Source organism: Tarenaya hassleriana, unplaced genomic scaffold (assembly GCF_000463585.1).
Source record: "Tarenaya hassleriana unplaced genomic scaffold, ASM46358v1 Cleome9, whole genome shotgun sequence".
Lineage (NCBI taxonomy): Eukaryota > Viridiplantae > Streptophyta > Magnoliopsida > Brassicales > Cleomaceae > Tarenaya > Tarenaya hassleriana.
In genome coordinates, this window is record NW_010971389.1 from 2380365 (window position 1) to 2404696 (window position 24332).

The 24332-nt window shown below is 31.9% G+C and overlaps 3 protein-coding genes across 7 annotated transcripts in view; all 3 read right to left on the reverse strand.

The window, feature by feature from the left end:
- Positions 1-3446, reverse strand: part of LOC104803950 (uncharacterized ATP-dependent helicase C29A10.10c-like) — an 8256-nt gene extending 4810 nt beyond the window's left edge. For 2 of the 5 annotated variants that reach the window (XR_770289.2, XM_010528064.2), the window contains exons 1-3: positions 3072-3446; positions 967-2438; positions 2-86 (exon numbers count right to left, since the gene is read on the reverse strand). Coding sequence is in view for 4 of the 5 variants with exons in the window: in XM_010528064.2 (XP_010526366.1) it covers positions 2-86; positions 967-2296 (1415 nt within the window). In the remaining variant the exon portion in view is untranslated. The other 3 variants (XM_010528067.2, XM_010528066.2, XM_019201381.1) reach the window with 3 other exon arrangements.
- Positions 3447-12504: 9058 nt separating this feature from the next.
- On the reverse strand, positions 12505-13599 carry LOC104803953 (defensin-like protein 183). Its single transcript, XM_010528068.1, has 2 exons — positions 13498-13599; positions 12505-12882 (listed from the first exon to the last, which is right to left on the reverse strand). The coding sequence occupies exons 1-2, from the start codon at positions 13550-13552 to the stop codon at positions 12659-12661; spliced, it is 279 nt and encodes a 92-aa protein (XP_010526370.1). The 5' UTR covers positions 13553-13599; the 3' UTR covers positions 12505-12658.
- Positions 13600-18045: 4446 nt separating this feature from the next.
- On the reverse strand, positions 18046-22125 carry LOC104803954. The gene is made up of 11 exons (XM_010528069.1): positions 21707-22125; positions 20344-20862; positions 20063-20161; positions 19830-19930; positions 19680-19751; positions 19468-19558; positions 19083-19163; positions 18931-18993; positions 18734-18856; positions 18604-18642; positions 18046-18523 (listed from the first exon to the last, which is right to left on the reverse strand). Exons 2-11 carry the CDS (start codon positions 20725-20727, stop codon positions 18392-18394), a joined length of 1185 nt encoding a protein of 394 aa, XP_010526371.1. The 5' UTR covers positions 20728-20862; positions 21707-22125; the 3' UTR covers positions 18046-18391.
- Between the last annotated feature and the right edge of the window lie 2207 nt (positions 22126-24332).

Below are 24332 nucleotides of genomic sequence, written 5' to 3' on the forward strand. Positions count from 1 at the left end.
TTCCTCAAAAAGTAAAGGTTCAAAAACTCTGACATACTCATCCACAGATTCAAACAGTCCAGGAACACATTGAAGCTCGGTATCCTCTGATTCAGGAGAGAAAAAAGTTATAAAACACTAGATGTAACAACTAAAACGTAGGCTAGCAAGACCACAGGAATAAACCATAGGAGAAACAAAAAAGTAGAGAAGATGAAATACTCGGGATACCACTAGCCATACTAAATGTCAAGTGAATCACCCCGCATTCATATACAATGTGTGCAAGCTGTCTACATTAAAGGCTAAAGACATGTCAACCCTAAAGCTAATGCATTACCTAACATTGCCATTAAAAGGCCAACCATCTTTTAGACAAAGAATACAATAGGCTTATTTTTTATTATATTTGAAAAAACCCACCTCAATGAGAAGATCAAAACACCAAAAGCCAGCCTGAAATTCAGGTCTGGTAACTGATTCCGATCAACCAGGAATCAGGCATAACAAAAGTCAAACAAGTTGCACAACTAAAAACATAAGCTCTTAAGTTTCCCATGTGTTCCATGTCTCAACAGGATAGCAACAGCAACGATGGAAAAACTAGTAAGAGACCATCAAACAAAAACCTAGGACATTTTTATAAACTGCTAATTACAATGTAACAGGCGAGAGCTTCTTCTACTAAAGAAAAGCATTGGATGAAACAAGATCAAGTAGATCACAAAACTAACATAAATAATAAGGATTGTTTCATCTACTTCTACAAGTATGTGTATATTTGTCGTCACCTTCCATGTCCTTTGGCCAGTACGATTCTCATTTGAGTCATGAATCATGATTGCAGGACACAGGGAACTGGCATGCAAAATTATGGAGGCTGTAAATCTTTTATGGGCATAAAGTCCCTACCTTAAGTCGAGATCGGATAACTTATTAGAAAGGACGGGCCACTCAAGCAGATTGATGTTTAAGATTAGAATGTACCTGGATGATGCCAGAACTTTTCATTGGTGACCTCCCGTATAAGACGCTCCACTGACGTGTCCTGATATTGGGCACTAGTTGTGGCTGGCTTTTTGGAAGGAACAACCTTTTTGTTCCCCAATTTTGGGTCTATAGAACTTTGGCTACTTAAGGGGACTTGTCTATTAGATGACTGACCAATCTTGGGCTGCCTTGAATCTGCTGGCTGCTTCCATGGACCCTGCCTCAACACAGATGTCTCGGTCACATCAGCAGAAGCTCTTGCATCCCCGTTCAGCCTCCTAGGTCTACAAAGTAATCCCGGATATGATTCACCGTTACATTCGGATTTCAGTTCAGATGATTCATGAAGACCTCCATTCGAGGGTGCATCAATCGGTTTTTGATCCCTATTTAAGACATGACTTTGATTTTCTCTGCCATGCTCAGCAGGAGGACCTGTACGGGCTTCTTTGACCGTACGCGTGATGACAGGCTGGGGAAAATTCTGTCTTCTAGGCGTTGATGTCTTAATAGGCCCAGCTTGCTTGACATCTTCCAATTTGAGAAACATGGTCTGCCTATTGCGTTTCTTCCCCAACATTGCCTCTTTATGTTGATCCATCTTCCTTTTGACTGTGGTGTTTGCACACTTAAATGCATGACTCGCTTCAACTCCTCTGATTTCTCTCTGCTTCACAGGCATACCATGTTCTTGTGGACCATCAACACCGCCTTTAGCACTGCCTTCTGAAATATCGTTGGTGTTTTTCTTTTGAAGACTAGAGTTCTGATCATGATCTAATCCTACAATGGCATTATCTTTTTCTATAACTTTAGAATCATCAGAAGAGGCGCCAGTTTCATGCATCTCCTGCTCTCGTGACCCTGAACCCTTGTAATCAGAGTTATCCTGCACATTTCCATTAGCAGGAAACGCAGATTCAGTCAATTCCCCTTCTTCTCTCTCAGAAATTTCAACATCATTAGAACTAGGAACTATTGATGCTGCAACTTTTGATTCCTTAAATGTGTCTGGCGTTGATGATGACAATGATACTGCAGGCTTGAAAGTATATGTATCTTCTTCCTTCTGTTGTTCGACTGACATATCTAGAAGTTGAGGAGGGCGGAGAAAAGGCTGAAAACCAGAAATTGTTGATGAATGTGAGAATGCACAATTGTTTACAATATCTTGGGAACTGGCAGGTGTTGCACGCAAACCAGAAATATTGGGGTTTGCAGATGGGATAACCTTTTGAGGTTGACTGCAAGTTTCATGCTCATACCCATCATCATCTTCTGCAGGAAGTTCATTAAGATCAAATAGCAGTTTTCCTCGAGAACCCATCTCTTGGGTATAGTCATAAACAGTGGAGAATGATTCCAAGAAAATGCAAGTGGTACGTTGTCTTTCTTCTGAGAGAAAACGCACATAAGATGCCAGAGGAAAAGGAATCAAAAGATGTTTTCCCTCTGGAAGACAGCAGCTTCTGCAAAAGAATGATAAACGCAACAGAAACCACAATTAATGAATACACCACCATATAGAATGTGATACAAGGAAATATGAGTAGTAAAATAAGCAACTCACTCAAAAGCCCAAACGGATGCAACATCCAACTTTATTCCTCGATTTCACAGCAAATGAACACAAGCACTTGCACTTAATTAACGAGAATAAGGATGACGATATCTTAATTCACCTCGGCTAATCCACAGTCAAGCCTCAGGCCAGATTTTCCTCCTGCCTTTCTGTCATTTTTTGGGAACACACTAAATTTCCGGTACTAACAGGTATTGCTAACGCAAAAAAAAGACCATCAGAGATTCCACGCAGCAAAAATTGAGTAATCAGAATCATGTACTAGTCTTAAAAAAAAAATTCGTAACAATCCACGGCTCCAAAGAGAAACAAGAAATTGACGAACGTTCCAAAAATAAAAGCAAGGTGAGAGCTAAGAATAGTGATCAACCCAACAAATACAAACATAAATCACATTAATCATCGAACCGGCGACAAAAGACCATAGGTAAACTCAATATAGCCGAGCACGCATCGCCTTCAAACGGATACAAAACGAAGGAAGAAAAAAAAATTAAAGATCCAGATCGAGCTAACGAACCAGTGGCGAAATCGGTCGCAACCGCTAGGGTTTTCCCGGATCGACGAACACGAGGAATGGCCAAAGACGCCTCGGCGACGGAAATACTGCTCCGGCGAGGAAAATAGGGGAGGAGAAAATACTTCGACACGGCGGCTTTATCGGCGGAAACCGACGGCGACGGAGGCGGAGATCGGAGATCTGGTCTTTTGTTTCTCTCTCTTCTTCGAATTCGGCGATTTCACGGAGCTTTTGACGGAACTTCTGGTGGGTGAGAGAGAAGCGGTCAGATTGGATTTGGACCGTTGGATTTGGGGCCAGTGAGGGATCCGACGGCCCAGATTGAATGAACACTAACGTTGGGGACAGTGGAGACGCGCTCTGAATCTGCAATTCGCTCCGTCTGATGCCAACATATTTATAGGCGAGAGAGGCCAAATTTGGTTGGCTTGTATTAATATTATTGCATCACACTAGTTCTAAATTATATATTTTTAATAATAATAATTTCTATTTAGACGTATATTTTTTTAATTAAATGCGTTTAATATTATCCCGCGTCTCTCTCTCATGTATGTATCATGCTTGCAATTGAGATAAAGAACAAATCTTTCTTTTTATGGTGTTTTTATTTATATTTTGTTAGACCAACACCTAATTAATGTCCGTTCATTTTGAAGCAATTAAATCGTGCAATTTGATTATTAAGTTTTTTTTTGTAAGAAAACTAAATGATTTAATATTGCCTTAGATCCTAATAAATCTGAGAGTAACGGTTTTACATATGGATATATTTTGTATCCATATCGTTTATTGAGAGATTTATTTCAAAAGTACCATATCTTATCTTTGATTAGTTTGGAAAATATTTATACGACACATAATATATGGTACAAACATTTAAATTTTGAAAGAGTAAGAAAAAAAAATAGATTTATCAAAAAAAAAGAGTAAGAAAAAAATAGCTGTCGAAAAATTTATATATCAAATTATTGACCTGGGCCCAAAGTAACGGGCCCAAAATAAAGCCCATATATATGTTCCATGGTATCATCAATTTCAAATAACACGATCGTCGAGACATTGATACAAAATTTCAATTTTAAAAGAGAGCATTAAAAAAAACAGAGAGGGGGAAAAAATTTATATCCCAAATTATTGACATGGGCCGAAAATTATAGGCCCGAGATAAAGCCCACGTATATTCCATTGGACCATATTGAATGGCATCAATATCATGAACATCATGATATTGATACAAAGTTAAAATCTTGAAAATTTCATTCATTGAAATGAACCCAAAATAAAGCCCACATATATGCAACATTGGACCATATGGAAATAGATTCCGAATGGCATCATGATGACATGGAAACAAACTTTAGATTCCGAAAATGCTGTATGAAAAATTTCACATTTCACTTATTGGTATGAAATCGAGATAAATCCTACATTTATGGTCTATTCTACCATATGGATATAGGTTGGGAATGACATCATGATTTCTCAGCATCATCACATCACGATGATGATGAATCAGCAATCGTAAGAACAGTAACAGAGATAGATGGAACCGATGTTATCGCAGTAACCGCGACCGTTGGGGTATGCAATTAAACACTTGTCGGAACAGTCGGCGGAGCAGCCACCGAGCCCTGTCACGCACTTCGACGATGTCTCCCTCACCGCCTTCTCTTCTCCTGCCGCCACTGCAACTTCACGGCCCCTTACCACCTTGGCCCCACCTTCATTTTTTCCCACGTCATCATCATCATACACGTCACATTCATAGTTGTCGATTTGTTTTTATAGTGTATATATATATACGTACATGTGTATACAATATGGAATATGTGTCAACTAAATTGGTACTTATCTTTTTTTACCAAAAAATAAAATAAAATTGGTACTTATCTAATAGGGAAATTTTCCGAAAATCATACTTTAATTTTTTTTTATTTTAGATTCTATATAAACATCGTTATTTTTTTATTAAATGAAAGTGGATACTATTATCTCGAATACCCTATTATTATCTCCGATATTCGCAATCCCAATGTCTATAAATATTGAATTTGAATACAATATCTAAATGAGATATTCATATTTTTTCGAATATATATCTGAATACTCTGACCCTAAATAGTTTTTAAAAGGAAAAAATTATAGAATACACAAGATTGTTAGGGCATTTATGCGATGCTATGCAAGTAGAATATACATATATACACACACATAAAAGTTATAATTTTTTATACTATGATTTCTAATATAAATCATCGAATTGTATAAAAAATAATTATATATATACGTAATACATTATTTTATTTATAAACATATTAAATCAAATCAGATCTAACCTGAAAATAGCACGAGGACAACAAAGAAGAGGAAGATTGTAGAGAATTTCGCCATTTGATTTATCTTTTCTTTTTCGATGTAAATATGAAAATATAAAATGAGGGATGGATGAATGTGAAGGAGGCGTCAAAATGAGAGTAGGTATTTATAGTGCAAGGTTCAAATTAAATATATACTTATATAATTTATTAGGCTGGAATCCGAATTCACTTTTCCTTTTATTAATAAAACTTATCATATATTTTTTACTATAATCTAATTGATAATTTATCATATGTGTCTAATTCTAGTCTAATTAGTAAATTAATAGAGTATTTGTTTGTTTTGTTTAAAATTTTTTATTCTTTATAATTAAAAATCAAATTATCTCTAAACGGAAAATTACTAATCTTATTTTCTTTAGTAGCTTTTTTTCTCTTCCATTTTCAGCATTAACTTACATTTTTTCGTTGTCCTTCCTTTTGTATGGTTTATAAATTAATTTTTCTATAAAAGTTTTATGCTTTTTTACCAACATAAAATAAAATATTTTTAAAAAATTTTAAAATTTTAAAAATTAAAACCTCTGAAAATTCAGATGATTCTCAATCATTATAAAATTATATAAAAACATTTAATTTTGTTTAATTTATGGGGTTTAACTTAATTTTAAATATATTAACTATATTTTTTCTTTAATAAATATATTTTTTAAAATATGACTTAGTTGTATATTGAATAAATATATTATTATTTTATATATAGATGTAAGTATTTTCTTATGTTGTCAATATGGTGTAATTAGTCCAATTTATTTCAAATCAAACTGAATATGATTAATAAACTATTTCACTCTTATTGACTACCAGACGACGGATTTTAAAATCTATTATAATGATTGAGGAAAAAAATCAATATCATCGTATATATATCATTCAAAAACGGGTGATACAACCTTTAACAATTAATCGAACAACATTACAAGGAGAAAAAACCTAAAAAAGGAATTGACAACTGCCCTCATCTGTTGTAACCAAATCCTATTTAAAGACTCAAATATAAGATATAAAAATGAAAAAAAAAACATTGTAATGGATACTTGTGACAATAATATTCTAAAATTTGTAACATGTAAGAAATGATACATTTGATGTAGACAGATGAAAAACTGATGTCTTGGTAGAACTGATAGGGTAAGAGTTTAGATTATATTATCTAATAAAAAAGAATACCATAACATAAAGGTATTTGCATCTCTGTAAATTTAATCTTAAATTACCAATTAGGTTTCCCTATTTATTGACCCAATATTAGTTATGGCATTGAATTTCCTGATTTTGCTCAGACGGTTGTAGAAATTTTTTTATTTCAAATTATTGACCTGGGCCCAAAGCAACAGGCCCAAAATAAAGCCCACATATATGTTCCATTGCATCATCAAATATCACAATCATCATGACATCGATACAAAATGAAATTTTCAATTGTGAAAGATAACATTAAAACAAGCAGATAGAGAGAAAAAAATATATATCCCAAATTATTGACATGGGCCGAAAATAACAGGGCCGAGACAGCCCACGTATATTCCATTGGACCATATTGAATGGCATCATCATCATGAACATCATGATATTGATGCAATATTAAAATCTTGAAAGAGCGTGAAAAAAAATTATATTCCATAATTCCATTCATTGAAATAAGGCCCTCGTACATGCAACATTGGGCCATATGGAAATAGATTCCGAATGGCAGTCGCCATGATCATCATGATGACATGGATACAAATTTTTAAATTCCGAAAATGCTATATGAAAATTTTCAGATTTCAATTATTGGCATGAAATCGAACTAAATCTCACATTTATGGTCTATTCTACCATATAGATATAGGTTAGGAATGGCATCATGATTGATCACCATGATGATGATGATGAATCAGCAATCATAAGCGCAGTTATAGAGATAGATGGAACCGATGTTATCGCAGTAACCGCGACCGTTGGAGTGTGCCATTAAACACTTGATGTTGCAGCAATAGTCGGAACAGTCGGTGGAGCAGCCGTCGAGCCCTACCACGCACTGCGACGATGTCTCCCTCACCGCCTTCCTGCCGCCACCGCACCTTCACGGCTCCTTACCACCTTGGTCTCACCTTCATTTTTTTCCACGTCATCATCATCATCATATACGTCATGTTCATAGTTGTCGATTTGTTTTTTATATATATGCGTGTTAAAATATTGAATATGTGTCAACTAAATTGGTACTTATCTAATAGGGCTTGACAAATTTTTTGTAAAATCGAATATCCACAAAAATCTAGATTCCGAATCTTATATCCGGTTAACGTGATTTCAAAAAGGAGTATTGTTGGATATCTGAATACTTTTGTTATAAACAATTATATCCTAAATATTTATAATTTTTTAAACAAAAATCATTATTTTAGGTTTAAAAATTCTACATTTTTCAATTTGTCTTCATGCCACTACACTCATTTTTCTGTCTCTCGCTAGCTCCCTCTTTCATGTATTCTCTTTGTAAAATCACACTTTAATTTTTTATTTTATTTTAGTTTCTATATAAAAATCATTATTTATTATTAAATAAACGTGGATACTGGCCCGTAGCAGACCCAACCCAGTCCCACCTTATAGGATGTGGGTCACAACCCCGTAATTAATTAAAAAAATATCTAACTTTATTTATAAATTTTATAAAATTATAGATAAAAATGTTAAATGCCCTATTGAAATAAAATTTGTCAAGATAAAATCACATATATAAAATTATTGCTCCATTTCATCATTTTCTTTGGATCCGCTATTGATAGATACTATTATTTCAAATATCTGATTATTATCTCGGATATTCATATTTCGAATATCTATAAATATTGAATTTGAATACAATCTTAAAATAAGATACTCTTATTTTTCGAATATAAATGTGAATATTCCAACCATTGTTACTAGGGATATTTTTGAAAGAAAAAATATTGTAGGATACATAAGATTATCAGGACATTCGATGCGATGCAATTCTAGTGGAATATATATAGATATATATACATACATAAAAGTTATAATGAGATATGAAAATATATCTATATAGTTTGAAAAAAACCTTTCTAAGCATTGTTTTATTTATGAATACATTAAATCAAATCAGATCTAACCTGAAAATAGCACGAGGATAGCAAACAGGATGAAGATTGTAGGATGAAGATTGTAGAGAGTTTCGTCATTTGATTTTTTTTTTAGATGTAAATATGAAAATATAAAATGAGGAAAAAATGAGAGTAGTAATTTATAGTGCAAACACTAAAGTTCAAATTAAGTATATATTGACTCGGGTGGAATTCTAGTTCACTTTTTCTTTTCTTAATGAAACTTATCATATATTTCTAACTATAATCAAATTGATAATTTATCATATGTATCTAATTCAAATCTAATTAATAAATTAATAGGCTACTTATTTATTTTAGGAAAAAAATCCTAAAAAATCTCGAACTTGTAATTTGGAATAATATTAATTCCTAAACTTGTAGAGGTGCATATTAATTCTCAAACTTGCAAAATTAAACATGTTAAATCCTGAACTTGTTAAACGAAACACAATCGTCCATAGCGTTATTTGGTCAAAAAAACGAATTGACCGATCCGACGTGGCAGGTGACATGGCGGTAATTTTCTGAGTCGGCTCGCCACGTCTGATCGGTCAACTTATTTTTTTGACCAAATATTGCTATGGACGATTATGGAACCGTTTAACAAGTTCAGGATTTAACGTGTTCAATTTTGTAAGTTTGGGAATTAATAGGCACATCTACAAGTTTAGAAATTAATATTAGTCCAAAATACAAGTTCATGAATTTTTAGGGTTTTTGTTAATAAAGTATGAGTATCTTTTAATTTCTAAATTGATTATGAATTGTTTTAGAAAAAATTATATTAAAAAGGATATTTCTAAATTAAATGTATTTTTTTTCAAATATCTTTTTTAATATATTTTTTTTCTAAAACAATTCATAATCAATTTAGATTTTGAATATTTAATAGAAAAACTACCACTATTCGATTATTTTCTCTATAACAAAATATAGTTGTTATTATAACAAAATGTACTGGTGTGATATTGCATGTTTTTTATAACTTAAAAAAAGTTCGTGTTTCCTCTATTTCGAAATTATTGTAAAAGATCTAAACATCTGGGTCTAAAATTATATAACTAAAGTCGTTATATATATATGGGTAAAACTCCTAAAAAAACCTCCAACTTGCAAAAATATATACAAATAAACATTCAACTTGAAAAACCGTCATTCAATCCCCGAACTTGTAACTTGTCACTGAATAAAACCTCGAACTTGCAAATTATTGCTCTAATAAACCTTTGAACGGTTTGACTACAATTTCAAACGATCAGAAATCCACGTATTGACGGATTGCTGATGTCATCTTATACACGTTATCAATTTTAATTTAAAAAATGACATCAGTAATCCGTCAATACATGGATTTCCGATCGTTTGAAATTGTGGTCAAACCAATCAAAGGTTTATTAGAGCAATAATTTGCAAGTTCGAGGTTTTATTCAGTGACAAGTTACAAGTTCGAGGATTGAATAACAGTTTTTCAAGTTGAAGGTTTATTTGTATATATTTTTGCAAATTGGAGGTTTTTTTAGGGGTTTTACCCTATATATATGTATATTTGTGTGTATATTTTTACATGATTTAGGCTATGTCATGATTTGTCAGTTCACATTAGCAATACTACTTACTTAGGCTACTCCTCTTCTTGTAACTCGTTATCTTATCTTTTTATTTTTTTAGAGAAAAAATCTTAAAAATTTTCGAACTTGTCTTTTGGAGTAATATTAATTCCTAAACTTATAAATGTGCCTATTAATTCGCAAACTTACAAAATTGAACACGTTAAATCATGAACTTGTTAAACGGTTCCATAATTGTCCACAGCGTTATTTAGTCAAAAAACGAGTTGACCGGTCCGACGTGGCGCGTGACGTGGTGAGCCAACTCAGAAAATTACCGCCACGTCACACGCCACGTCGGATCGGTCAATTCGTTTTTTTATCAAATAACGATATGGACGATTAAGGAACCGATTAACAAGTTTAGGATTTAACGTGTTCAATTTTGCAAGTTTAGGAATTAATAAGCACCTCTACAAGTTTAAAAATTAATATTACTCCAAATTATAAGTTCAGAAATTTTTAGGGATTTTGTGAATAAAGTTTGAGTATCTTTTAATTTCTAAATTGGTTATGAATTGTTTTAGAAAAAATTATATTAAAAAGGATATTTCTAAATTAAATGTATTGTTTTCAAATATCCTTTTTAATGTATTTTTTTCTAAAACAATTCATAATCATATTAAGATTTTGAATATTTAATAGAAAAACTATCACTATTAGATTATTTTCTCTATAACAAAATATAGTTGTTATTATAACAAAATGTACTGGTATGATATTGCATGTTTTTTATAACTTAAAAAAAGTTTATGTTTCCTCTATTTCAAAATTATTGTAAAAGATCTAAACATCTGGTCCTAAAATTATATAACTAAAGTCGTTATATATATATATATATTTGTGTGTATATTTTTACATGATTCATGCTATGTCATGATTTGTCAGTTCACAGTAGCAATACTACTTACTTAGGCTACTCCTCTTCTTGTAATTCGTTATCTTATCTTTTTATTTTTTTAGAAAAAAAATCCTAAAAATTTTTGAACTTGTATTTTGGAGTAATATTAATTCCTAAACTTGTAAGTGTGCCTATTAATTGCCAAACTTACAAAATTGAACACGTTAAATCCTGAACTTGTTAAACGGTTCCATAATCGTCCACAGCGTTATTTGGTCAAAAAACGAGTTGACCGATCCGACGTGGCGCGTGACGTGGCGAGCCAACTCAGAAAATTACCGCCACGTTACACGCCATGTCGGATCGGTCAATTCGTTTTTTTTATCAAATAACGATATGGACGATTATAAAACTGATTAACAAGTTCAGGATTTAACGTGTTCAATTTTGCAAGTGTAGGAATTAATAAGTACCTCTACAAGTTTAAGAATTAATATTACTCCAAATTACAAGTTCATTAATTTTTAGGGTTTTTTCCTTTATTTTATTCAAATATTTTTATTCTTTCACAATTAAAAATCAAATTATCTCTAAATGGAAAAGTACTAATCTTCAGCTTTTCCCATTTTCAATATTGAATTTCGTGTTTTGGTTGTCTTTCTTTTTTTATTGTTTATAAATTAATTTTCTATAAAAGGTTTATACTTTTTACCAATATAAAATATTAAAAAAATTTAAAACTTTAAAATTAAAACCTCTGAAAAATCAGATGATTCTCGATCTTTATAAATTATATAAAAAGATTTAATTTTGTTTAATTTATAGGTTTTAACTTAATTATAAATATATTAACTATATTTTTCTTTAATAAACATATTTTTTAAAATCATTGAGTTGAATATTGAATAAATATATTACTACTTTTTATGTATATGTAAGTGTTTTCTTATGTTTTCAATATGTTGTAATTAGTCCAATTTATTTTAAATCAAACTGAATATAATTAATAAACTACTTCACTGTGATTATCTACCAGACTACGACGGATTTTAAAATCTATTATAACGATTGAGGGGGGATTAATACAACTCTTAATAATTAATCAAACAAAATCACAAAAAGAAAAAACCCAAGAAGAGAATTGACAATTGCTCCCAATTGTTGCAACCAAATCCTATTTATGACTCAAATATGGGATTTCAAAATGGAAAAAAAAAAAACAATGTAATGGAAACTTATGATAATAATATCCTAAAATTTGTAACATGGACAAAAAATTATAGGCCCGAGATAAAGCCCACGTATATTCCATTGGACCATATTGAATGGCATCAATATCATGAACATCATGATATTGATACAAAGTTAAAATCTTGAAAATTTCATTCATTGAAATGAACCCAAAATAAAGCCCACATATATGCAACATTGGACCATATGGAAATAGATTCCGAATGGCATCATGATGACATGGAAACAAACTTTAGATTCCGAAAATGCTGTATGAAAAATTTCACATTTCACTTATTGGTATGAAATCGAGATAAATCCCACATTTATGATCTATTCTACCATATGGATATAGTTGGGAATGACATCATGATTGCTCACCATCATCACATCACATGATGATGATGATGAATCAGCAATCGTAAGCACAGTTACAGAGATAGTTGGAACCGATGTTATCGCAGTAACCGCGACCGTTAGGGTATGCCGTTAAACACTTGGTGTTACAGCAATTGTCGGAACAGTCGGCGGAGCAGCCACCGAGCCCTATCACGCACTTCGACGATGTCTCCCTCACCGCCTTCTCTTCTGCTGCCGCCACTGCACCTTCACGGCCCCTTACCACTTTGGCTCCACCTTCATTTTTTCACACGTCATCATCATCATACACGTCACATTCATAGTTGTCGGTTTGTTTTTTATAGTATATATATATGTACATGTGTATGTTACAATATGGAATATGTGTCAACTAAATTGGTAATTATCTTTTTACCAAAAAATAAATAAATAAAATTGGTACTTATCCAATCGGGAAATTTTCCGAAAATCCCACTTTAATTTTTTTTAGATTGTATATAAACGTCATTATTTTTTTTATTAAATGATCGTGGATACTATTATCTCGAATACCCTATTATTATCTCTGATATTCGTAATCCAAATATTTATAAATATTGAATTTGAATATAATCTCTAAATGAGATACTCATACTTTTTCGAATATATATCTGAATAGTCTGAACAATAATAGTTTTTAAAAGAAAAAAAAAATTATAGAATACACAAGATTCTTGGGGCATTTATGCGATGCAATGCAAGTGGAATATACATATATACACACATAAAAGTTATAATTATTTATACTATGATTTCTAGTATAAATCATCGAATTGTATAAAAAATAAATTATATATATATATGTAATATATTATTTTATTTATAAATATATTAAATCAAATCAGATCTAACCTGAAAATAGTACGAGAACAACAAAGAGGAAGAAGATTGCAGAGAATTTTGCCATTTGATTTATCTTTTCTTTTTCGATGTAAATATGAAAATATAAAATGAGGGATAGATGGATGTGAAGGAGATGTCAAAATGAGAGTAGTAATTTATAGTGCAATATTCAAATTAAATATATATTTACACAATTTATTAGGCTGGAATCCGAGTTCACTTTTCCTTTTATTAATAAAACTTATCATATATTTCTAACTATAATCTAATTGATAATTTATCATATGTGTCTAATTTTAATCTAATTAAGAAATTAATAGATTATTTATTTGTTTTATTTAAATTTATTTATTCTTTTATAATTAAAAATCAAATTATCTCTAAAGGGAAAATTACTAATCTTTTTTTCTTTAATAGCTTTTTTTCTCTTCCATTTCCAGTATTAACTTACGTTTTTTCGTTGTCCTTCTTTTTTTATGGTTTATAAATTAATTTTTCTATAAAAGGTTTATATTTTTTTACCAACATAAAATAAAATATTTTAAAAAAATTAAAATTTTAAAAATTAACATCTCTGAAAATTCAGATGATTCTCAAGAATTATAAAATTATATAAAAATATTTAATTTTGTTTAATTTATGGGGTTTGACTTAGTTTTAAATATATTAACTATATTTTTTCTTTGATAAATATATTTTTTAAAATATAACTTAGTTGAATATTGAATAAATATATTACTATTTTTTTTTATGTAGATGTAAGTGTTTTCTTATGTTGCCAATATGGTGTAACTAGTCCAATTTATTTCAAATCAAACGGAATATGATTAATAAACTATTTCACTCTTATTGACTACCGATTTTAAAATCTATTATAATGATTGAAGAACAAAAGTCAATATTATCGTATATATATCATTCAAAAACGGGTGATACAACTCTTAACAATTAATCGAACAAAATCGCAAGGAGAAAAAATCTAAAAAGGGAATTGATAACTGTTCCCAATTATTGTAACCAAATCCTATTTAAAGACTCAAATATAAGATATAAAAATGGAAAAAAACATTGTAATGGATAATTGTAATAATAATATTCTAAAATTTGTAACGCGTAAGAAATGATACATTTGATGCAGACAGATGAAAAACTGTTGTCTTGCTAGAACTGATAGGGTAAAAGTTTAGATTATATTATGTAATAAAAAATAATAACTTAACATAAAGGTATTTGCATCTCTGTAAATTTAATCTTACATTACCAATTAGGTTTCCCTATTTATTGACCCAATATTAATTATGGCATTGAATGACCTGATTTTGCTCAGACGGTTGTAGAAATTTTTTTATTTCAAATTATTGACCTGGGCCCAAAGTAACAGGCCCAAAATAAAGCCCACATATATGTTCCATGGCATCATCAAATATCGCAATCATCATGATATCCATACAAAATTAAAATTTTCAATTTTGAAAGATAACATTAAAACAAGCAGATAGAGAGAAAAAATATATATCTCAAATTATTGATATGGGCCGAAAATAACAGGGCCGAGACAGCCCACGTATATTCCATTGGACCATAATGAATGGCATTATCATCATGAACATCATGATATTGATGCAATATTAAAATCTTGAAAGAGTGTGAAAAAAAATTATATTCCATAATTCCATTCATTGAAATAAGGCCCTCGTACATGCAACATTGGGCCATATGGAAATAGATTCCGAATGGCATCATCATGGTCATCATGATGACATGGATACAAACTTTTAAATTCCGAAAATGCTGTATGAAAATTTTCACATTTCAATTATTGGTATGAAATCGAGATAAATCCCACATTTATGGTCCATTGTACTATATCGATATAGATTGGGAATGACATCATGATTGATCACCATCATCACATCATAATGATGAATCAGCAATCATAAGCGCAGTTATAGAGATAGATGGAACCGATGTTATCACAGTAACCGCGACCGTTGGGGTGTGCCATTAAACACTTGATGTTGCAGCAATAGTCGGAACAGTCGGTGGAGCAGCCGCCGAGCCCTACCACGCACTGCGACGATGTCTCCCTCACCGCCTTCCTGCCGCTACCGCACCTTCACGGCTCCTTACCACCTTGGTCCCACCTTCATTTTTTTCCACGTCATCATCATCATCATGTTCATAGTTGTCGATTTGTTTTTTATATATATGTGTATTAAAATATTGAATATGTGTCAACTAAATTGGTACTTATCTAATAGGGCTTGACAAAATTTTTGTAAAATCGAATATCCACAAAAATCTAGATTCCGAATCTCATATCCGGTTAACGTGATTTCAAAAAGGAGTATTGTTGGATATCTGAATACTTTTGTTATAAACAATTATATCCTAAATATTTATAATTTTTTAAACAAAAATCATTATTTTAGGTTTAAAAATTCTACATTTTTCAATTTGTCTTCATGCCACTACACTCATTTTCCTGTATCTCGCTAGCTCCCTCTTTCATGTATTCTCTTTGTAAAATCACACTTTAATTTTTTTTTAATTTTAGTTTCTATATAAAAATCGTTATTTATTATTAAATAAACGTGGATACTGGCCCGTAGCAGACCCAGCCCACCAGTCTCACCTTATAGGATGTGGGTCACAACCCCCGTAATTAATTAAAAAATATATAACTTTAATTGTAAATTTTATAAAATTATAGATAAAAATGTTAAATGCCCTATTGAAATAAAATTTGTCTAGATAAAATCACATTTATAAAATTATTGCTCCATTTCATCATTTTCTCTAGATCCACCATTGATAGATACTATTATTTCAAATATCTAATTATTATCTCGGATATTCATATTTCGAATATCTATAAATATTGAATTTGAATACAATCTTAGAATAAGATTCTCGTATTTTCCGAATATAAATCTGAATATTCCAACCGTTGTTACTAGGGATATTTTTGAAAGAAAAAAATTGTAGGATACACAAAATTATCAGAACATTCGATGCGATGCAATGCAAGTGGAATATATATAGATATATATACATACATAAAAGTTATAATGAGATATAAGAATATATCTATATAGTTTGAAAAAAAACCTTTCTACTTCTCCATACTACGATTTCTAGTATAAATCATCGAATTGTATAACATTAAGGATAATTATATATTTATATATATATATATAAAAGCATTGTTTTATTTATGAATGCATTAAATCAAATCAGATCTAATCTGAAAATAGTACGAGGATAACAAAGATGATGAAGATTGTAAAGAGTTTCGTCATTTGATTTTTTTTAGATGTAAATATGAAAATATAAAATGAGGGAAGAATGAGAGTAGTAATTTATAGTGCTAAGCACTAAAGTTCAAATTAAGTATATGTTGACACAATTTATCAAGGTGGAATCCTAGTTCACTTTTCATTTTCTTAATGAAACTTATAATATATTTCTAACTATAATCTAATTGATAATTTATCATCTGTGACTAATTCTAATCTAATTAGTAAACTAATAGGCTACTTATTTATTTTATTCAAATATTTTTATTCTTTCACAATAAAAAAATCAAATTATCTCTAAACGGAAAAGTACTAATCTTCTTTCTTTAATAGCTTTTTCCCATTTTCAGTATTGATTTTCGTATTTTTGTTGTCTTTCTTTTTCTATGGTTTATAAATTAATTTTCTATAAAAGGTTTATACTTTTTATCAACATAAAATATTTAAAAAATTAAAATTTTAAAATTAAAACCTCTGAAAAATCAGATGATTCTCGATCTTTATACAATTATATAAAAACATTTAATTTTGTTTAATTTATGGGTTTTAACTTAATTATAAATACATTAACTATATTTTTCTTTAATAAACATATTTTTAAAAATTATTGAGTTGAATATTGAATAAATATATTACTATTTTTTTTAATGTATGTGTAAGTGTTTTCTTATGTTGTCAATATGTTGTAATTAGTCCAATTTATTTCAAATCAAACTGAATATGATTAATAAACTATTTCACTATTATTGTCTATTAGACCACGAAGGATTTCGAAAGCTATTATAACTATTGAGGAGAAAAAAGTTAGTATCATCGCATATATACCATTCAAAGACGGACGATATAATTCTTAACAACAAAATCGAATAAAATCACAAAAAGAAAAAACCCAAAAAAGGAATTGACAATTGCTCCCAACTCTTGTAACCAAATCCTATTTATGACTCAAATATGCGATTTCAAAATGAAAAAAAAAACAATGTAATGGAAACTTGTGATAATAATATCCTAAAATTTGTAACAGGTAAGAAATGACACATTTGATGCAGACAGATGAAAAAATGTTGTCTTGCTAGAAAGATTAGGAATTTAAATTATATTATTTCATAAAAAAAATAGTAACTTAACATAAAGGTATTTGCATATCTCTGATTTTAATCTTAAATTACCAATTAGGTTCCCTATTTATTGATCCAATATTAATGATGGTATTGAATGATTTCAATTACAAAAAAAAAATATAGTCTGTAAAAAAAAATGAAGGCACATGGAAATTCTCTAACACTGATGATGAGAGCAAATGAAAAATATGAGAAAAGAAATGGCCATTATAGCAGTTAATATCGTTAAAAACCCCTACATCCCAAAAGCAAATGTGAAGCACACACGACATATGAAAAGCCTTTGTATAGCCTCTGAGTCACTTGTCTTGTCTGAAAGTAAGTTTCTGGTCGAGAGAGAGACTTTCTGCAGTATGCAGCTCTGAAAGGGCTCTGAACACTCCTCAAGGTAACTGAATTCACCCGGGATTTGGGGTAACTGCATCTCGGTCAAAAGAATTCATATCGGGAAATATCTCAAACACATGATGTAAAGTGTAAACCCTAAGCGATGCTTGTGTAATTGGCGAAGAGATCCAACAGTTTGTCGAGCGTTTTCGGGTGGAATTTCCTTCCAAACAAGTAGCATGGTCTCTTGATGCCATTCCACAAGCAAGGCGAGTATGTTTCTTCTCCCTGAATTATAAGAAACCCGATCCTATATGATCATCAAACTGAAAACCAGCTGAAAGTACTGACAGGTGACTATTCTGTACCTTCCCGAGGCTTGTTACATGCAAGTATGTATCGATGGACTGCAGATGAAGAAAATGACACTGGTTAAATGCAGATTCTCCTTTCAGAATTAACGAGTAAATATCGGCTAGATCAAACATTTGACAATACCGTGAGATTCTTCAAGAACTTGGGGGTAATATCCTCAGGCAAGTATGTTTTAGGATGCCACTTTCTCTCGGACCAATCAACATGTGTTACAGTCCAGTTAGAAATGCCTCCGGGATCGAGCATCTGAAAATTTATAGCGACGAAAATCTATCAGATAAACCGCAACATTCTTTCTTTATAGAAGCAAGGATTCTCACATGGAAGAAGGTAGGCAAGTAATGCTCATCAGCTATGCAGTTCTTGTTGCCCTCTACACCTGGCTGAAGAAATTTAAAGCTCTCTGTTTAATCGGTGGTCGGATAAGACGACGATAGAAACAATCAGTAGCCTCGGTTTTAGCTGAACTCACCCGGCAGTAGTCTCGGAATTTCGAATAGTAAAGACTATCAGCCATGATTACCACGGCGTGTTGTCGCTTCATGGTGAACCACTGCACAAGTTTCGACAAAGGGTACTTCACTAACCATGAAAGAAAAGGAAATTTTGGAACCGTTTCTCGTAACAGAAATGCATTTTTACAAGAAGATCTCAAGATTTGGTACCGAAAAAACTATAAGAAACACAAGGGACGCTAACTGATCTGTAAAAACATTCATGTTACAGCCTACTGTCATGTCAACACAGGTAGTTATTGAAACAGAATCAGATACTTATTCTGATTATTTTTCGGTTTGGCTAGCGTTTCCACAGCATGAGGCAAGAATTATGATGGATCGATGAAGACATGCTTTTACCTGTGCACCCTTTCGGAAATCCTTCTTTGGAATTTCTGGCAACATGTGATCCATATGCCTGCCCGATCCATGTGGACCTGGATCATCAAAGCTGAAGAGAAGAAAGAACAAATATCAGGAGAGTGATGGCACTCAATAATAAAAGTTCACGAAAAAGAAGAGAAGAAGAATAGTTGGAACATGAAGAAATTCCATGAACAAAATATTCTTACCAGTCAACAAAGCTGATATTGGTATACATCAGATAGTTGTAAATGTATTCGAAACTGCGTAACGGTACACAACTGCAAAACCAAAAACACTCACTGGTCAGACGACCTAAAATAATCGACGAGAATGAATTACAATTGTCGAAAATAAACCTGTCAGAAAGCAAAACAAATTGCTGGTTCTCAGGATCTCTGAGAGCATTTGCTAACAATCGTCTCTCGGCATCAATCATCGATATTCCTCCCCAGACCACCTTCAAATATAAACATGATATATGTCTTTTACCATAATCAAGTATATCAGAAATATTGTGTAAAATAAAGCCATTCCAGAGGTAATATGCTTTCAGTATAGTAATATGATGCATACAGAAAACGAAACAAACCTCATCACTGCGAATTTCACGGTCAACAAAGTAGGGACTGACATGACTTGGTCTTTCCTTTGAAGCATGGATGTAAATGGAGAATTTTCCTTCATGACCCTATGACGAGGGAGAAACCCGCAAACGCAAAAGCTCGGTCAGAGATATAAATTCAAGAAAAGGTCCTAAAAAATACGATGTTTCGTATTTCAAAACCGTGTGTTTTGTAGCATGAGCATTTCAAAAGAATCGTCTATAATAGCTGCAATAAAACGAAGAACTTGGATAGGAATGAAGTCTACCTGGAAAAATCGATCCCACAGCTTCTCAAAAGGCAATGAACCAGGAGTTAAGAACATGAATGCAATCTTAGAGTTTCTCCTTTTAACCGGGGGTGAATCCAAAATTTCCCTAATCACTACACGGGCTGATATCTCCTCATCGGTATATTCTCTCGGAGAAGGCGGAAGCCAATCAGCTAATGCCTTGCATCCTTTCGAGGAGATCATATAACATGCAGCTTTACTGTGATGAGGGTACATATAAGCACAGATCAAGAGCATGCTGATCAGTGAAAGCACCACAATGATCCATACTGGCCTCCTTGTATGAGCACGATGGCGAGCCCCTGGCAAAGACTGGATATCGCCTAAACTGCCTAGACGCCATCCCTTTACCGCCTTCATCTCATCAAAACTATACCTTTACACCTCAATCTCAATTTTTTTTTATATTTTTTTACCTACTACCTACACTAAGGGGATAAAGTTCTTTCAGCTGAAATGAGAGAATTCAACAGGCCAACTTGAACAGATGGAGACCTGGATGAAACAGAGATGATGAAATCTGTAAGCCATGATCATCACACATCCGTATATATCTAAACATACAGGAGAGAAAGAGATAAATGAACAACGCCATAAAAAATGATTCCATAAACAAAAGCAGATCAAGATTTAAGAAAATTGGACAGAACAAATGCCAGAAACCAAAACCTCATCATGCAAACCAACCAGCTTTGCAAATGTGAAACCAAATTTTAAAGCATAGTCTCTGTGGGAGGAAACTTTCACTGTTCTTTCCCTGAAGGGAAAAACGAAATCTTACCTTTTTCTCACAATATCCCATGTCGGAACAAAACCACACCATAAAGAATTCAATCCAAACGCATCAAGAAAGGAAAAGAGGGAAACTTTGAAGAACAAATTTCCAATCCAATTTTTTTTCAGATTTAGTCCAACCACCATCACCAAGTTCTACCTATCCAAACCATAGAACGAACAAGCATCAAGACGAGGAAAGTCAAACCAGCCTCCACGCTCCAAATAACAAATTCAAACGAGACCTAAAGCACAAAAAACACCACGTTGCTTCTACATAAACATCCCCAATTAACCATTCCCACGATGGGTAAAAAATTCCAGGAAAATCCATTCAATTTCCCGGAAAATTACCACCTACAGGACGATATCAAAGAAACTCCAATGTCCCAGTTTCACTGTTTCCCACTTCAAATTTTCCACACCCAAAACAAAATCCGATTCATTCCCAGCTAATCGCATAATCCGAACAAATAATCAAAATTCGAATTTACCACAGTAACACCCTAACGCTTCCATTCCACGCGCCAACGTAAAGGAACACCATAAGTCGCGAAAAGCGTACCCGAGATTTCGACAAAACCAGATCCCCACACAACGCGCGACTCTCCGTATTTCCGCCACCAGAACCAGAACCCAGGATTTCGATCCCTTGTCTGTTTCCCCGTCAACTCTTGGCAATCGAAGAACTCAGAGCTTCGTATGCAAATAAACGTATATATTGTATTGCATATACGTATAAATGTATATATACATATGTAAACGCCCCTTCCTCTGCAGTTTCGATTCTCTTCTGTTATTCCTTCTCACGGATTCGTATCGTCTCTTCTTCTTCTGATCTCTCTCCCTCCCTCCGCCCTCTCTCTCTCTCTCTCTCTCTCTCTCTCTGATATGAAGAGAATGGCTGAAACAGAGAAGAAGACGAAGAATACAGCAAACGCCGGTTCGGATCAAGAGAGAGGAAGGAAAATTTGAGTCAGAGATTAATATTTAAGATTACTGCGTTTGAAAAAAAAATAAAGAAAAAAAAACGATGGGAAGAAAATAATATCACTCATTATTTTAATTAATTAATTAATAAAAAAAGGTGAGAAATTTTACCATTGGTTGGCTTTTATTCTATTGGTTTCCCGTGTTTGTATTATTTGGCTCGTAGGATTTATCTCCCTTAGATAATGTTAAATTGGTAAAATCCAAACTTCTCTTTTCGGAAGAGGTAAATCCAAAGATTTTTCTGTTCAAATTTATAAATTTATTCTAATTAAATCCAAAGATCTCTTTTATTAAAAAAAAATAGGATACAAATTCGTGATAAAATAAAATAAAATTTCCACACGTATATACAAAAGTTCAAATAAACAAAATATTGGTTTATTTTCTTTTTATTCCCAAATGTCAAATGGTTGTTACTTTATTAGATTGGAGAATTTTCTAGGGAAAAGAAAAAAAAAAGATATTAGAAATTTCTCGAGGGGAAATAATCTAACGTTCCTGCTTACTTGGGTGGACCAAATTGACCAACGAAACGGCGACCAGTCGGAGAAGATTTAATGAAGATCATAAGGGTAAAACCGACATTTCACTGGCGATCTGAACGCTGTTGAATGGACGGAGAGTATATACGATCGAATCAAACAGCGGTCCGGACCAAGCACGCAACGAACGACGGCAACTACCAAAATTTCACCTTTTTATTTTTTATTTACTTTTAGTTTATTTTAGAAATCATTTTTTTTCAAATTTTATAAACACTATCGATTCCATTATTTTGTTTAATTACATGTATGTATGTAGGGGTGGCCATTTCGGGTTTGACTTTGGTTATTTTGGTTATAGTTTTCTATAACCATTCACTTTTTATATAAATTTTAGTTCGGTTCGGTTCGATTCGGTTTCGATAAAACATTCATTTTTTAAAAGAAATTATTGATTTTTTCGGTTATTTTTTCATTTAGTTCGGTTTCAATTTTTTCGGGTTTAAAAAAATCATCACGGTTCGAATACAGTTATGTCTTAGTCGGTTCGAATACAGGTATGTCTTAGTCGGTTCGGTTCGATTATTCGATTAATAACCGAAATGGCACTTTGTATTCCCGAAATACAAACAAATTATTATTTTTTTGTTAAAGGAAATACAAACAAATTATTACTATATGTTTTTAATAATATATTTTTTTAGATCCACTCAAATCCATAACAAAAAAAATGGCTACTTGACAAATTCGTGTGAGTTGGATCTGCCATGCACAATATTGATATACAAGTTCTATTATTTTGATCATCATGAATGCCCAACATGTCTGTACATACACGTTATCCAATTATATCATGTGTCTATATATAATTTATGTCACTATTTTGTTTTAGATTGAACTATAATAAACATGTACTAGATGAAAATTATATATATTACAATTTACAATTGTGGCGGAGAAAATTCCATAGTTATATATATATATGTATAAAATTTCCCCCGAAGAAAAGGAAGGCATGTTGTTGGTTGTGAGATTAGATCGTAGAAAAGCTTCGGACACGACTAAGTCAAAGTCGTGGAAAAGTCAAAGAGCTATTTGTTGAAGAATCTTGGATCTGGCCAAGTTACCCCCTCATCACCCCCACATAAGGAAACGGCGCCGTTCTGGAGCCCACGTGCCTCACTGTTCATAAAGTCACGTGCTGATGACGTCACCCAACCAGCCCTACCTCCACCGGTTTTGGAATTAAATTCCCAAAAAAATCATCCAATTAAAATTTTCAAATTCATACTGGATTTGAAATTTTTTTCTAAAAAATCATTCGAAATTTAAATTTTAACAAAATCCTCATCAGAACAGGATTAATTTTGCCACATAGGCAGAAAGCGCCTACATGGCGCCTACGTGGCATGTGCGTGTTCGACACGTAGGATACACGTGACATTAATAATAAAAAATTAAAACAAAATTGGAAAAAATGTAAAAAAATTATAAAAAATGTGGAAAAAATTAAAAAAAAATGTAAAAATTGTAAAAAATATAAAATTTTAAAACATTTTCAAAAAATGTAAAAATTATAAAAATTGTAAAAAATTGTAAAAAAAATTGCAAAAAAATTATAAAAATTGTAAAAATTGTAAAAAAAATGTAAAATTGTAAAAAAATGTAAAATTGTAATAAAATGTAAAACATTTTCAAAAAATGTAAACCAAATTG

What these genes read in the sequence shown, in the direction of transcription:
- LOC104803953 (XM_010528068.1), bottom strand. Translation starts at nt 13,552, where the DNA reads ATGGCAAAATTCTCTGCAATCTTCTTCCTCTTTGTTGTTCTCGTACTA. An exon ending in TGTTCTCGTACTATTTTCAG is followed by an intron (nt 12,883 to 13,497) that starts GTTAGATCTGAT and finishes GAAAAAATGAAG; the next exon opens with GTGGAGCCAAAGTGGTAAGG.
- LOC104803954 (XM_010528069.1), bottom strand. Translation starts at nt 20,727, where the DNA reads ATGAAGGCGGTAAAGGGATGGCGTCTAGGCAGTTTAGGCGATATCCAG. An exon ending in AATTCCGAGACTACTGCCGG is followed by an intron (nt 18,994 to 19,082) that starts GTGAGTTCAGCT and finishes AAATTTCTTCAG; the next exon opens with CCAGGTGTAGAGGGCAACAA. An exon ending in ACTTGCCTACCTTCTTCCAT is followed by an intron (nt 18,857 to 18,930) that starts GTGAGAATCCTT and finishes ATAAATTTTCAG; the next exon opens with ATGCTCGATCCCGGAGGCAT.